Source organism: Trichechus manatus, unplaced genomic scaffold (genome assembly GCF_000243295.1).
Source record: "Trichechus manatus latirostris isolate Lorelei unplaced genomic scaffold, TriManLat1.0 scaffold00028, whole genome shotgun sequence".
Lineage (NCBI taxonomy): Eukaryota > Metazoa > Chordata > Mammalia > Sirenia > Trichechidae > Trichechus > Trichechus manatus.
Window position 1 is genome coordinate 15,878,255 of NW_004443964.1, and position 17,258 is coordinate 15,895,512.

Consider the following 17,258-nt stretch of genomic DNA (forward strand, 5'->3'; position numbering starts at 1 on the left):
CCCCAAAATGTCCATGCCTTAATTTCTAGAACCTGTGAATATGTTCTTTTACATGGCAAAGGGGACTTTGCAGATAAAAGTAAGGTGATAGACCTTAATAGGAAGATTATCCTGGCTAGACCCAACATAATCACATGAGCCTTTAAAAGCAGAGAAATTTCTCTGGCTAGAGTCAGAGATACATGGGGGAAGAATGAAGAGATGCGGTAGGAGGGGAAGGCTGAGAGATTCCAAGCAAAAGAAGGATTCAGTGTGCTGTTGCTGGTTCTGAGATACAGGTGGCCACGTGTAAGAACTGCAGAGAGCCTTCTAGGCGCTAAGGATGACCCTCAGCTGACAACTAGCAAGGAAAAGGGGAACTTCAGTCCTACCACTACAAGGAATTGGATTCTGCCAAGAACTTGCATGAGGTGGAAGCAGATTCTTCCCAGAGCCTCCAGACAAGAGCCCAGCCGGCCAACACCTTGATTTCGGCTTTGTGAAACCCAGGGCAGAGAAACCAGCCAAGCCAACTGGACTTCCGACCTATGGAACTGTGATATAGTAAATATGTATTGTTTCAAGCCACTAGGTTTGCGCTAATTTGTTACAGCAGCAATAGGAAACTAATACAGAAAGCAACCAAGTCTAGGGTAACCCTATACTATCACGCTGGAAGCATGTCAAACAATATCTGTTAGCAGTCTGGGTATATGTAGTATACTAAATGAAAAAGCAAACTGGGGCCTATCATTTCAAAAGAAGTGGCATTCCTACAAGAGTTAATTCAGCATCTGTACAGTTCAATATAGGATACAATCCTCTAATGTTTTTTGACTTAGCATGTACAGCAGTTAAGTGTACTTGGTCTATAGAAAATACACATGTTTGGTAGCTTATAAATAATATACAAGTAAGCTAGAGCTAAGTATATGTAAAAGTAATCCCATAAAAAAAACTCCAAACTTTTACTGATAAATATCAGAAGTATGTCTATCTTTGGGAGAATGCTAACTAATGAAAAGATTTTTATATACAAATGTAGTTAAGAACATCTATTTTTTGAGGACCATCTTTTTATTCAACCATTTATTCATTCAAATATTTTTCATTCATTCAACAAATGTTTTCTGAGGGCTCTCCATATACCCACCTCTGGCCAGTCACTGAAACTACAGAGGTGAACAAGACCAACAATGTTTTCTTATGACTGGAAAGTGAGAGGAGCCCTGGTGGCACAGTGGTTAAGAGCTTGGCTGCTAACCAAAAGGTGGGCAGTTTGAATCCACCAGCCAATCCCTGGAAACCCTATGGGGCAGTTCTACTCTGTCCTATAAGGTCGCCATGAGTCAGAATTGACTCGACAGCAATGGGTTTTGGTGAAAAGTGACACAAAACATTAGCAGCTATATATAAGTGGTAACAAACAACAAACCAAAATCTAAAATGCTACGATCTTTTCAGAGAATTCACCTCCGAACAGTGTTGATCCTCTGAATAGTTTTCATAGTGTATGCAGATGAAACTCGTCCATTTTAGCAAAACTTCCAAACATGGCCCCCAGCAATGCTCAAGGATTAAGCAGAATGAGGACAGGCAACTTGTTATCAACATGTCAATTTTGCAGGCTCCCATGAAACATGTCCTTTGCTATAAATGATGGCTACAGACTAAGGTGATAAAGGGTTAGCAAGGACGACCTGCTCCTGGGTCCCCTAACATTTTGTACCTTCATTTATGCAGGATGTCTAATCCTAATAATGCCAGATCCCTAAAGCATTGTGGCACATTTAGGTTCATTTTTATCAAACAAAGAATATACAACAGTATATTTACACAGAAAAGTAGTTCTCTTCTCAGCAAAATACCTTATTTAGCTAAAAAAATTTCAAAATATTAAACCATTAGTTATTTCATATACATTAGGTTTTACATTTTCAAAAATGAAGCCCTAAACAATACCATGCTGATGGCTATAAATACACAAAAAAACTAGAACAAATATTAAACACGCCATTCTCACAACTTTCTTTTCTAGATGGTAAGTGCAAGCACCTTTTTTCAGGCACTCTAGCAAATAAACCAGCTGTCTCTGTCGAAAATAACTATGGTTTAAAAGTAGAAATGGCCTTGATCCCCCTCCTTCACCCCTTCTGACTAGACTACTTCTCTTACAACAAATACAGGTCAAAATCCATTAAAATAGTCTTTAAGAAGTCAGCCAAATTTTCTTACTGCATCAAATATCACTTAAAATGAATGGGTCATCGTAGACCCATTATAAATAATTAGAATTCTTTTCTTTATACAAATATTGTTATTATAATATTATTCTTTATAAATAATACGCTTTAAGAGCATGCTTTTAATAAATGTGATAATCTTTAAAACTGTTCTGTTTTATTCACATCTTGCCAAAATCATTCTATTAGTAGACAGAGAGGACTGGGAAGTTATATGAAGTATGCCAGAAGAATTTAGGTATTTAAAAACTTTTTGAGGGTGATTATTACATTAAACATGTCTAAACACTATTTAGGTGCCCTGGTGGCGCAGTGGCTAAGCATTTGGTTGCTAACCAAAAGGTCAGCAGTTCAAATCTACCAGCTGCTCCTTGGAAACCCTATGGGGCAGTTCTACCACTCTGTCCCATACGGTTGCTATTAAGTCAGAACTGACTCCACGGCAAAGGGTTTGGTTTTGGGTTTAAACACTATGCATTTTCACTTACATGTCCAAATCTAAACAAGTTCCTTGCAGAAACTGTGCTTGCCACCAAATGTAACCTTCAATTCCAATACTTAGAGTAACTTGCAGCCCAGTAAACCTTTGACACTTCTGTGCTTTCTTTCCCTTTAACCTCTTCAATTTCATGAACAGAGGTTTTACCTTGGGTGGTGATTGCTGTTGTTTGCTGGTATTTCCTGTATGCTGCAGTCTTAGAGCACGGGGAATAAATTCAGGTGCCAGTGGATTCAACACATATGTCTTCTTTAGTTCTAAAGCCTCTAACTGAGCCTTAATCTGTTCAAAAGTGATTCCATGTAGGCTATTATTTTCATGACACAGGGCAATAAACCGCTCCCAAAATTTCCTACAGAAAAGATTTAAAACATTAGTTTATGATTTCAGTAGATAAGATTACAGAAATGAACATCAGCCACTAAAGATAATTTTGAATTTCCTACCCTCCACTTCCCCTACCCCAAATTCTTAAATTCAACATTCATCTTCCTATGATTTAGGTATAATCTTTCTACCAGATCATAAGATTTCAGAAGTTTGATTCTGAAACGATAGTCATGTCTAGCATGGTGGTACACGCAAACAAGGCTGTCAATTAATTTCGGCTAATCAAAGCAAGTTAACTTTGTCAATGTTCAACTATTCATGCTAATTCAGAATAATGTTTTTTGTTATTCATATAATAAGCAAGGATTTGAACTGATAACTCATTTTATGGAAGATTTATATTTCTAGGAATACTCTAGGCATATGTATATATATACTTTTTTTTTATATATATATTAACTGAATTATGGAGCCAAGGTAGCCTAGGTCATCCTGGAAGGGTGCTGGAGGACTAAGAAAAGCCAACTCAACATAAATTTGAGCCAAAAAGTAGATAATCCTCATAAAGATCATTAAAAAATAACTAGCTACTCCCTAGATTTTTTTCTTACTTAATAGACGCTTGTCACAATCACAACTTACAACATTAATTGACTGAGTTAAAAGAGTTAAATGCATTATGGAAAATATAGAAAATTGGAAGGCTAATTTTAATGCTGATTATTCATTTCCTAATCAATTTAATAAATACTAAAGGAGAAAAACACATTTCAAAACTTGTTGCAATTATACACTGTTGTTCTGGAAGTTTTGAAAAATGATCTTCAAATATTGAAAATATTAAATACATATTACAAAGGACAACAAATAAAAAGTTTTTAAATCTTAAATGACTATTATAAATATGCATACCTATGTTTAATATGAGGTTCAAATAATGTTTTATTATGCTATAAAAGATATGTGATATGGTTTCTTCCCAAGTTGGTATCCTTGTGTCCAGGTGGACAGCAGGTAATCAAGATGGCTTCAAGAAGCATAAATGAAAAGGTTTATATTATAAAAGTTAGTATATGAATGGGAACTGGATTATTAATATATTCATAAAACTTTGCAGATTTTAATTTCCAACTACGTTTCTCTTACATGTCTTCTATCATCTTTTCTAAATTTTTAAAGATGAGCTTAAGAAATGGCCCAGAAAAGTTTTTAATCCTATATGTAAACAACAGGAAAAGTAAAAATGTTACAAAATATTAAATATGTATTTCTGACCATAAGACATAAAGGCGTTCAGTCACAGGAAGTATGTATTGCTAACAAACGCACTGTAAAACCGTCCTTTATTTTTATGGTTAAGAACCCTCCTGAGGGAATCAATTTCTTCTCATAGTCTGATACCTGAGAAAGGATTATCTTTAATATAGCACTTAGGATCTAAAATCCATACACTTTCCCTTTATGATAAAAATAGCCACAGTACTCAATTGTATAAATACTTACGGACACAATTCTACTATATGACAAATTCAAATAATTTTTTTTTTATTGTAGTTTAGATAAAGTTTACATTTCAAGTTAGTCTCCCATACAAAAATTTATACATACGTTGTTATGAGACCCTAACTGCTCTCCCCATACTGTGACAGCACACTCCTCCTTTCCACCCCTGATTCCCCATGTCCATTCAACCAGCTCCTAACCCTCTCTGCCTTCCCATCTCACCTCCAGACAGAAGCTGCCCGTTTAGTCTCTTGTATCTACTTGAGCTAAGAGGCACACTCCTCACGAGTATCCCTTTATGTCCCACAGTCCAGTCCAATTCCTGTCTGAGGAGTGGGCCTTGGAAATTGTTTTATTTCTGGGCTGATAGAGAATCCTGGGGCCATGCTTTCTGGGGTTCCTCCAGTCTCAGTCAGACCTTTAAGTCTGGTCTTTTTACTAGAATTTGAGTTCTGCACCCCGCCTTTCTCTTGCTCCATCAGGGACTCTCTGTTGTGTTCCCTGTCTGGGTGGTCATTGGTGGTAGCCGAGCACCATCTAGTTCTTCTGGTCTTAGGCTGATGGAGTCTCTGGTTTATGTGGCCATTTCTGTCTCTTGGGCTACTACTTTCCTTGTGTCTTTGGTGTTCTTCATTCTCCTGTACTCCAGGTAGTTGGGACCAATTGATGCATCTTAGATGGCCGCTTGCAAGCTTTTAAGACCCCAGATGCCACTTACTGAAGGAGGATGCAGAACATTTTCTTAATAAGCTTTGTTATGTCAACTGACCTAGATATCCCCTGAAGGCATGGTCCCCAGATCCCTACCCCTGCTACTCTGTCCCTCAAAGTGTTTGACTGTATTCAGGAAACTTCTTAGCTTTGGCTTAGTCCAGTTGTGCTGACTTTCCCTGTAGTGTGTGCTGTCTTTCTCTTCACCTAAGATAAAATTTGTCTACTATCTAGTTAGTAAATAACCTCCCTCCCCACCCTTGTAGCCATCAAAGAATGTTGTCTTCTGTTTTTTAAACCTTTTCTTGAGTTCCTTCTCTGTATCGTTCTAATTTTAGTATATGTGCTGCCGAAGTGAGCACCAAATAAACTTTTTTTATTCTAATAGATTAAGCATCAGTTTGAGTGACATTTTTTATTTGTGTTGAACTTTGGGACAGAGGAAAGCAGCAAGGAGAGAATAGACTGGCTTTTACTATATCTATCTCAACCTGTAATATCAATTCCTAATAACATATTTTCATTTCCAGCTTACATAGACAAAATGCTAGAACGCGCTCTATTTTCTTTTTCAACCCCATACCCTGCTCGTCTACCTCCCTCACTGACCTGGACTGCGCTGACCAGGATTTGAAGTTACACTCTGTTCAACAGCACCTTCAAACAACCTCACAAGAAGCTGGTAGTTCAATGCCAGTCTTGGTCTACAAGCTCCCAGAAATCTCAAACGAATAGCCTCCGTGCTGAAGGAGGACACCACTTGACACTAAATACCAGAAGTTATTCAAGTTAAACAAGTTCTAAAACAAATCCGAAATTTACATTTTAAATCTGACTTGTCTTCAATGGCTCGATCGCTATAGCAAAACGGCCAAGAGCACAGACTCTAGAACCAGACTGCTGGGGTTGCAGCCCTAGCTCTGTCATTCAATAGCTGTATGACTTCACATAGATCACTGAACCTCTCTTTGTACCTCTGTTTCCTCATGTGTAAAATGGGACACCAACAGGTATTATTATTACCTTTATACTTTACTATTGAAGCGACGTTGATTTCTCATTTCCAAACTTTAAAAGTATTTTTTTCCTTCAAAAACTGTTATCTTTGAAGCTAAAAATTTTCCTTTTGTCTTTTAGTGAAGGCTCTTTCAAACCCTATTCACGCAGCCCTTAATTCACTGATACGTTACTGAAGTACTACATGTGGGACTATGAAGCATTTCTGAACACTTATTATAGGAAAATCACCTGAGTTTCAACTACACTCAGAATGAAGATAAGAATTTACCGTTGTAGTTATTTAAAGGATTCACTAATTCTCAATCCTCTCCTCAAATGTTAATATATTGTTATGTTAACAATTTTCTCAAGCAGTGTTGGTCAGAGGACACATTTGTGTCTCTACATTGTAATATAATTTTAGATATTTTAAAGGATATGACCTTGACCACTATAGAACACTAAGTTTGGTTTTGTTTTTATGTTAATCTTGCTTTCAGAATCACTGATAAAACACTGACAATAAAAAGTCAGTTGGTGTCCTCAGGCCACAGGGTGTGTGTGTACTATACATATACGAAATATGTTTAGATTTCACTGAGTTAAAGGGAAGGCTCAGCTTCTCCAAACATGTTGGTTTGGAGAAATATAACTCCCCTTCTATGCAGATTTATCCATGTATATTCATCACTTCCTGGGAAAGGCAGGGTAACCCAGAGAGAAGAGCAGAGGTTTTGAAGTCAATCTGACATCTGTTTGAGTGAACCACTTACTAGCTATGAGACTCCAGAAAATAATTTAACCTGTCTGTATTGGGTTGCCCACTTAAAATACAAATAAAACACCCACAGTGCAGAGTTGCTGAAATGACTGTATGAGGCAATGTGTGCCAAGCACTTAAGCCAGCAGCAAGCACCGAGAAAGCTATCAATACTATATTAATATTTGTTGGTCTGGGAAGGACAGTGTTCACTACACTCATTTCAGGTTAACTGAAAATTTCTATTTAAAAATACTGTAAAACAAAAAAAGAATATATAACTGACTGACTTCTAATCTGGTATTATATGCACAGGAATTATTCCCTGAAAACTTGATTGATGGTTGGCAATATCATATCAGTTTTTTGTAAATATCAAATAAAGTCTTATGAATTAAACTACAAGGAATTCATTCCTCCATTCTTACAGTACCTAAAAATCACATTAAGTCCTCTGGGTTTACTTGTATTATAAGATTAATTTCTAATGAAATTAGCAAGATTAAAGCTTAAATATCCATATACTACAATTATCAGCTCATGATTTGGAGCCATGATTAAACTGTCCAATTAACATGGATAATTAAAATTCCCATTTAACTACAGGACGAATGATATTTTTCCCTATGCAATGTATTTCCCTCCCTGAAAATACTTAGCTTAGGTTTTAAATTAATTTGCAGTCCTTGATACACCCTAGCTGAATATTAAGAAAAAACTACTAGTAAAGCTGGTTTGAGGTTAAAACTTAGCCCTGGATGATTCTAACAGCATGACCTCAGGAAGAATATTCATCTATTTGCTCTGAGAAAGTAACAGTTTATGTCAGAGAAGGAGTAAAAAATGCTGATCGTATTCATTCACAGCATAATATGAATCCATAGAAAGGGGTAATGGTTTTTAAAAAAAACGTTCAGGTTGGTAAATGTTTGGAGTTATTTACAAGGAGTCCAAAACCGATGTGGCTCGAAACTACTCTTAATACCTATTTATCCCTCCAGCAGTCTCTGGTTGTTTCTAATGCATGTCATCCTATTTTATATGTGCCTTAATATATTAAACTCTAACCAAACTGTATGTGCTCTCTCATTTATCAAATAATAAGTATAAACAAAAATGGTATAATACCACAGCAATATTCTAATCAAATACATTTTCAAAAAATAGTAAAACAACAGAGGTAAAATTCTCAGGAGAAGAGCCAAATTAGTAGGCTCGTTACTATACTATTCTGTTGTGATTTGGAATTAATATATTCTCCTCCCCAATTTTTTGTCATTAGTGGCTAAAAATGAATGGCAATCTATTGTAAATATATGAAGTGAACAGCATTTTACAACAGAATTGTTTAGCTATACTAAAGTAAGACACGGGCCTTTAAGATTTGTTTCTTAAGAAAGAAAAGGTTGCAAAAAACTGAAAGAACACCCGTACCTCACGCTATGCATAAAAACTAACTCAAAATGCACCAAAGACCTAAATATAAAATCAAAAACGATAAAGATCATGGAAGAAAAAATAGGGACGACGCTAGGAGACCTAATACATGGCATAAACACAATACAAACCATAAGTAACAATGCACAAGCACCAGAAGACAGACTAGATAACTGGGAGAGCCTAAAAATCAAACACTTATGCTCATCAAAAGACTTCCCCAAGAGAGTAAAAAGACAACCTACAGACTTGGAAAAAAATTTTGGCTATGACAAATCCAATCAGCATCTAATCTCTAAAATCTACAAGATACTGCAAAACCTCAACAACAAAAAGACAAATAACCCAATTAAAAAAGGGGCAAAGGATATGAAAAGGCACTTTGGCAAAGAAGACATTCAGGCAGCTAACAGACACTTGAAGAAATGCTCACGATCATAAGCCGTCAGAGAAATGCAGATCAAAACTACAATGAGATACCATCTCACCCCAACAAGGCTAGCACTAATCCAAAAAACACAAAATAAATGCTGGAGAGGTTGTGGGGAGGCTGGAACACTTATACACTGTTAGTGGGAATGTAAAATGGTACAACCATTTTGGAAATCGATTTGGCACTTCCTTAAAAAGCTAGAAATAGAAGTACCATATGATCCAGCAATCCCGCTCCTTGGAATATATCCTAGAGAAATAAGAGCCATCACACAAATAGATATACGCACACCCATGTTCACTGCAGCACTGTTCACAATAGCAAAAAGGTGGAAACAACCTAGGTACCCATCAGCGGACGAGTGGATAAATTATGGTATATCCACACAATGGAATACTACGCAACGATAAAGAAAAACGATGAAGCCGTGAAACATAACATGAAGGAATCTGGATGGAGTTATGCTGAGCGAATTTAGTCAGTCACAGAAGGACAAATATTGTATAAGATCACTATTATAAGAACTCAAGAAAAGGTTCAAATACAGAAGAAAACATTCCTTGATGGCTACAAGGGTGGGAGGGATGGTGAGTGTTATTCACTAACTAGATAGTGGACAAGTTTTATCTTAGGTGAAGGAAAGGACAACACACACTACAGGGGAAGTCAGCACAACAGGACTAAACCAAAGCTTAGAAGTTTCCTGAATACAGTCAAACACTTCCAGGGACAGAGCAGCAGAGGCGGGGGTCTGGGGACCATGCTTTAAGAGGACATCTAGGTCAGCTGGCATAACAAAGTTTATTAAGAAAATGTTCTGCATCCTACTTCAGTGAGTGGCATCTGGGGTCTTAAAAGCTTGCAAGCGGCCATCTAAGATGCATCAATTGGTCCCAACCACCTGGAGTAAAGGAGAATGAAGAACACCAAAGACACAAGGAAAGTAGTAGCTCAAGAGACAGAAACGGCCACATAAACCAGAGACTTCATCAGCCTGAGACCAGAAGAACTAGATGGTGCTCGGCTACCACCAATGACCACCCAGACAGGAAACATAACAGAGAGTCCCTGATGTAGCGGGAGAAGAGTGGAATGAAGAACTCAAATTCTAGCAAAAAGACCAGAGTTAATGGTCTGACTGGGACCAGAGGAACCCCAGAAAGCATAGCCCCCGGACTCTCCATCTACTCAGAACTAAAACAATTCACAAGGCCAACTCTTCAGACAAAGATTGGACTGGACTATGGGACATAAAATGATACTCATGAAGAGAGTGCTTCTAAGCTCAAGTAGATACATGAGACTAAATGGGCAGCTTCTGTCTGGAGGTGAGACAAGAAGGCAGAGAGGGTCAGGAGCTGGTTGAATGGACACAGGAAATCGGTGGTAGAAAGGAGGAATGTGCTGTTGCAGTATAGGGACAGCAATTAGGGTCACATAACAATGCATGTATAAATTTTTGTATGAGAGACTAACTTGAATTGTAAACTTTCACTTAAACTACAACAATAAAGAAAGGTTATTTTTCATAATGCAATTATAAATTAAAACTCTACTTGATTCGTTTGTTACTGGCTTTCCCCTATAGAAAAGATTAACTTTGTTTAGAGGTCTTAAGCTCTAATACATGCAGCTTAAAGGTCTCAAACGGTCTCCCTTCCAACACAATAATTTTTCTTCTGACACATGAAATCAGGCAATAAAATGCTGCCATGTCTATTTTGCAACAGAGAACTTAGTTTAAAGAGGGCCACTTCCTATCAGCCTTGTCTACTTTAATTCTAACATATCAAAAAGAAATAATTACCTTGGGCATATCTGGGACTGTCTACAACTCTTTCTACTAACTCTGAACTCACTTTGACAGGCACTAGAATACTTATAAAATTTTTAGTAATCCCTAATGTATGCCCTTCTTTTTCATTAAAGTATCATCATTATAAACTTCTGTTCTACTGTATGTGTGTGTTTTTAATGCTTGCATAGTTTTTCAATACTATAAAGGCCAAGTCTTTTAATATACCAACTTCATAAGGTTAAAATTCTTATTAATGTCACAAGTGTATGATGAGAATTTTTTGTTTATGCTTCTATTTTAACCACATTTCAGTAAAAATAGTTCATTCTAACTAAAATCTGATGAATACTGACAATGCTATCGAAAGGCAGGTAACAACCACTCCTAATCTCCCAGGACTTTAAGATCCTTTGGATTAACTAAATACAAAGAATTATTTACAGAGAGAAAGCTTGAGAGAAAATGACTAGAGAAGGAAATTCATCAAAAATCGGAGCCAAAATAAACAACAGAGTAAAAAAAAAAAAAAAAAAAAAAATCTATACAGAATCTAGTCTCCAACAAAGATACATACACACATAAAACCAGCTCAGGGCCTTGCACTAGTTGTTCTCCTCTTCCTGGGACACTTAATGTATCAGCATAGCTCACTCCCTCACCTCCAATGCTAATTTCTCAGTAAGGCCTACAAACCAGCCCACCACACCCTCATCACTCCTAATCACCCTCACAGTGTTCTATTTCTTTTCCATTGAAGTTACCTCCTAAAATACTATATAATTTATTTATTTTGTTTACTGTCAATCTATCTCCTTACCTTACCAGCCCCGACCCTAAAACAAAAGCCCCACAAGAGCAGAGATTCTTGTCTGTTTTGTTAACTGACATATCCTCAGGGAGTTTAGTACATAATAGGCACTCAGGAAATATCTGGTGAATGATGAACAAATGGATGGATAGATGGATGAATGAATGACTGAACAGACCCAAAGCCATATACTTTTGTGTTCCCACTGGATATCAGGTAAGACTAAACCTGATTTTAATTAACCAAGAGGTCACATAGATAAATGTAAACATAGGGATGCAAATTAATTTCTCCCTTCAGTGTCTCAATTAGTAACACATAATTACCTGCATCTTCCAATAGAGCACAAAGCAATGGGATCACCCACTACAGCAACTAGGGATTGTGCTCTGGTGATGGCAGTGTTGAGAAGCTTGTAGTTAGATAAAAAACCATAGTCTAAGTCCTCCGTGGAATCTTCCAGCAGTTGCTCTTTCTTTTTAATTGGTGTCTGTTTATGTTTACAAGTATGCCTTGTACGTACTGTGCTAAGAAACAAAACTCTGAATTGCTTTCCTATTAAAATTAAAAAAAGGAAAAAAAAAAAAAAGACAAGATGGTCATTCTGAACCACTGATACAATAAAAGCATTGCATTTTTAACAATTTTATTGCCAGAACCAACCTCAGAGATTATCTAGTCCCAGGTCACACTCAATACAAAGTCTTTTTCCTTGAAGCAGGGTCATCTAGTCTCTGGCCATTCAGGGCAGACACAGTTGATTCCATAGGAAAACCTTATGGAGAGTCTAGTTTGTACAATATTTTTTCTTATGTTCTTTCTTATAATAGCACATCTCTTCCCTTATTCTATGACAAGCTTCCAAATATTTGAAAATAGTTTTAATGCTAGTCCTTAGCCTTCTCTTTTCTAAGCCAAACAACCCTAGTTCTTTCAATCATTCTTGGCTCCCATATGGCAGTTTCTAACCATTAACTATCCTAGGTCTTCTTTGGGTGCTTTCTATTTACCAATATTCCTTCTAAAATGCACCATCCAATTCCGTGTGACCTGGACAACGCACGGTATAGTGGAACTATCCTTTTCCCCATGATCTGGGGATTATATTACTCTTACTATTGTACATAATTGTACCTAAGTTTGTATTGGGCTTTTTGAGCTCTCAAAACATAGTGCTGTTTCATATATTTAAAGCACAAATTTTATAGTAATTAATTACATGAAGACAATTTAAAAGAGTTGCTGGTAACTATTCATTTAGGGAAGTCTACGAGTCGGAATCAACTTTACAGCAACAGGATAGATGAAAATCACAAACTGTGCCTTTAAAAATGCATTTGAACAGAATTCGCACTGCAGTCAAAGTTTAAAAACATCTTTATGAACAATTAGTCCTCAGATACAATAGTATACATTGCATGCTACTATGACTATAGCATATAGATACTGTGTGGCATTTATACAATTACAGTAATTGAAAAGTCCATTTGTTTATATTTCTTTCATTTGGATATAAAAATTTAATAAGAATGCAAACAAGCTTGACCTTTAATTGCAAAATTTGACATTAAAGCACTTGGTGTGAAATGAATACATAATTGCTTGTCCAGAAAAAAGATCCTAAGAATTAAAAATCAAATTTAAACACATTATAAGATTTAAGCATTTAAATTACTTAATTCATTTCGATTAGTACTTACCTTGAACATTTAGCACCCTTTCTACATTAACATCGGATAATCTCTTTTTCCGAAGTTCAGCACGTATCCTAAACACTTGATCAGCATACGGAGTCACCACACCAATACTGCCATCATCTAATTTCCCCCATGCTACTGGCCACTTCCTTCTTAACTCTTCTACACGTTCCACCACTTCAAATACCTTTAAATAAACATACATACACATGTACTAAAGTTAATGCCAGTGTCTGAAGGAAAAAATATGGTAACTGAAATGGATGTGTAAAGGATCTCATTTTAGCAAATGTCATTTCAAAAACTACCTCTAAACAGGAATAATGCTTTGCTGATGTGAACACAGAATAAAACAATTTATTTACATTTTGAACAGTGAAATCCTATGATAATGCACCCAGTGAAAACATGAAAATCACAGACAATGTAATTGGTAATTGGCCTCCATCCTTAATGTTCCCATTCTTAAATGTCGAAAGGCTCAAGTTCCTATGTAGGCAGGAAGGCAAGGACAGGGCCATGAAACTGGCAACCTCACCTAGGGAAACAGGGAAGCGAGTCCCCACATCCCCAGTATTCTCAGTCCACTCTCTCCAGATCAGGCCACTAAAACTAACCAACTAACTAAGAGATTCCTAGAATCAGTGCCACCACGAAGCACCACTGGCACAAAATCTAGCACTGCGCCCTCCCCCCAACCTTACTGACATGACTAAGCAGAGCAGCCAACAGCCATCAGCTGGCACCAAACCACAACTGGGACAAGGACAAATGTGGATCAGAGAAACAGACTCCCAGAACTCCCAGCCTTCTAGCTGTGCAAGCTTGTCCCAGCCATACATTAACACTGCAAAAAAGTAACACCATACTTTACACAACTGAACTTTTTAGACTCACTTATTTGATTATGGTAAAGTTTTTTTAGTGTAGTTTGATCCATTTTAATCCAATAAATTGATCAAGCAGTTTCAGTGTTCAGGAATATAAAGATTAATAAAACATATTCCTTGCCTGCTAAGAGACTACTATTTAGAAAACAAATTTCTAATTAAAATAAATAAATAAGGCAAGCTCAACAGAGGGTCAGGCAAGAGTCTAGGGGGGTATAGGGGAAGGAGAAATTTAAAAAGATATTTTTAAAAATACGTTATTGATTTCTATTAATAATGTCTATTTGAATATATAACGTTAAATATGCTTAATAAAATTTGACAGTCTTTAGTCCTTCCGAAAACTTGAGGATTCCTCATCAGGATGCAGTTCCCACTTACAGATACAAATCTGATAAATGATAAAGACTCCAGTTGCCCTACTGTTATAATGACAGAACAGTAAGCGCATCAGATATACAGACAGTTCAAGGATTCAGAAGAGCAAACTGGACTAAAGATGTGGTGCTCTCAATACAAGGAACAAGAAAGGTAGCACTGAGTCTACCACAATGAAGAATAAAAAGCTGACTCAAAGGGCAGAGATTGTCAGACTAGATTAAAAGAAAAACAAAAACAAGGCCAACAATATACTAACTACCCATCCCGCTGCTGCCAAGTTGATTCTGACTCATAACGATCCTATAGGGAAGAGTAGAACTGCCCCATAGGGTTTCCAAGGAGCGGCTGGTGAACTCAAAATGCCGACCTTTTGGTTAGCAGCCACAGCTCTTAATCGCCGCACCACCAGGGCTCCCATACTGACTACAGAGGACACAATTAAGATTTAAGGATACAAACAAGATGAAAGTAAAATTATGTAAAAAGGTACACCATGCAAACAGCAACCATAAGTGAGCTGGAGTGGCTACACTAATATAGTGGCTGTAAAACTTGGTGCCGTCAAGGCGATTCCGACTCGTAGAGACCCTACAGAACAGGGCAGAACTGCCCCACAGGGTTTCCAAAAAGAGGCTGGTGGATTAGGACTACCAACCTTTTGATTAGCAGCCAAACACTTAACCACAGCGCCACCAGGGCTCCATAGTGGCTATACTGTAGACAAAATGGACTTTAAAAACCACAAGATGTTATCAGAGATAAAGAGGGACATTTTATGACGATAAAAAGGTCAGTCTATCAGGAAGATATAATGATTATAAACATATACACACCAAACAAGAGTCCCAAAATATATGAGGCCAAAACTCTGTTCTCCTCTATGTCACTCATTAAAACCTGTTGCCATCGGGTTGATTCCAACTCATAGCGACCTTACAGGACAGAGTACTCTATGCCATAGAACCCACAAAACCTGACAGATTCATTTTTGGCATTTGTATAATCCTGTCTACCTCCCATTTATCACATTATCACATGATTATTTGGCTCTACAGCTCCTCCCTTTAGACTGAATTTCTCAAGGTTAAAAATCATGCCTTGTTGCTTATTATTTAATATTCTGCTTTTCTTCAACCAGCATTATATTTTAAGAAGGGTTCATTATTATGGGATGTGAATTCAGAATCAAGAAAAAAATGGATGACCTTTCTCACTTGCTTTCATTATCCCATTTTAAGCAGGCCAGAGAAGACACAAGTTCAGGTGATGTACAAAGCAAATGGTATAAAATAAAAACATGTTCGCTAAACAAAGAAGAATTATAAAAAGCAAAAATGCTGTATTCCTTCAGCTCCAGTTTCTTTCATTTTACCTTTAATTCCATTGTCTGTTTTAAATTCATTTTGGTTGTAACTCTGTCTAAGACTATCTTATTTTTCACAATAATGGATTCTAAACTATTCTCGAATCTCAGTATGCCTTCCTAAATTTTAGTCAGAAGCTTTATGAAAGGAGAGTTCTCATTTTCCTAAAAAGTATAACTAGTGCCACTTGCTTTTCTTGCTCTAGAACATAAAACAGATCTGAGTTTCCAATCTTTTCCATAAACCCAAGAAAAGCTGAGAGTTTCTAAAAACATTTTTATCATCAAAATACACCTACATTGCTATTCAAAACTTTGGAAAACCTTACCTGTAAACCCAAACGCTTCTCCTCTCAGCTCAAAGAAGACCTAGAGCTTCTCTACCAGCTGCAGTGAAGAAGGATCAGTAGATCCTGGAGAAAGAATCCCTGACGCAACGTATCTCTAACTTTTTGACCACAGTAACTCACACAGCTAAAGAGAATGAACAGCCATGCTCTGCTGGTAAAACTCAAGGTGGCCTGAAATTTCTCTAAAGTTACGCATTTAGTATTTAAAGTCGCACAAATTTTATCTTTATGCTTAATATGAAAAATATTTTCTCACACATTTGAGTAAAATTGACAGTCCAGGAAGATGTATTTTATTTATCCTATAGCTTTGCAGCTTCCTGGGAAAGCCTCTGACAAACATCAACCCTGCCTGGGGATCAAGCTCAGGGCTCACCTCTGATCCCTGGTGTCCCAGCAGGACCACCAAGACTTCTGGATTTCAGGCCCCCACCTGTACCTCTCAGCATGGCTGGACTCCTAGTTCCCAGGCCAGTGGTTTCTAACCTGAGTGCAAAAGCAATAAAGGAGACCCTAGAGGTACTCTCAATATTTCAACTATTTAAAGAAAATCTTACCTTTTCTAAAAATTAAATGGCATAGACTAACTAACATGTCAAGTTTCTTTGCTTTTGGCTAGAATTGTATCAAGATTGGATACCGCCGATTCTCTCATACTGACTTCTAACTACAGATCTCTAATCAATTTTTAAAAGAAAAGATAATTACCATCACGTAATAAAAGCCATTTCTCTGTAAATAAAATGAGTAAAGCATGGGACTAAGGGAATAAAGGGAAGTGGAGATCAGAGAGAAAGAAACATTCTCCTAAAGATCAACCATGCCCCAGCCCTCCAGGTTTCCTGATTCCACAACTCAATTCCCTTATGACCACTAGAAACTTAATCCTGGGTTTCAGGCCTGCTGTCTTCTAAAGGGAGCCCTGGTGGCACAGTGGTTAAGAGCTTGGCTGGTAACCAAAAGGCCAGCAGTTCAAATCCACCAGCTGCTCCTTGGAAACCCTACAGGGCAATTCTACCTTGTCCTACGGGGTCGCTATGAGTCGAAATGGACTAAACAGCAACAGGTTTGGTTTTT

At 37.2% G+C, this 17,258-nt stretch overlaps 1 protein-coding gene across 7 annotated transcripts in view; it reads right to left on the reverse strand.

The window, feature by feature from the left end:
* Positions 1-17,258, reverse strand: part of HELZ (helicase with zinc finger) — a 188,621-nt gene that overhangs the window by 64,109 nt on the left and 107,254 nt on the right. For all 7 annotated transcript variants that reach the window (XM_023729303.1, XM_004374202.2, XM_012554956.2 and 4 more), the window contains 3 exons: positions 13,201-13,384; positions 11,827-12,055; positions 2,869-3,073 (listed from right to left, as the gene is read on the reverse strand). In XM_023729303.1, coding sequence (XP_023585071.1) covers positions 2,869-3,073; positions 11,827-12,055; positions 13,201-13,384 — 618 coding nt within the window. The remainder of the gene's footprint in view (positions 1-2,868; positions 3,074-11,826; positions 12,056-13,200; positions 13,385-17,258) is intronic.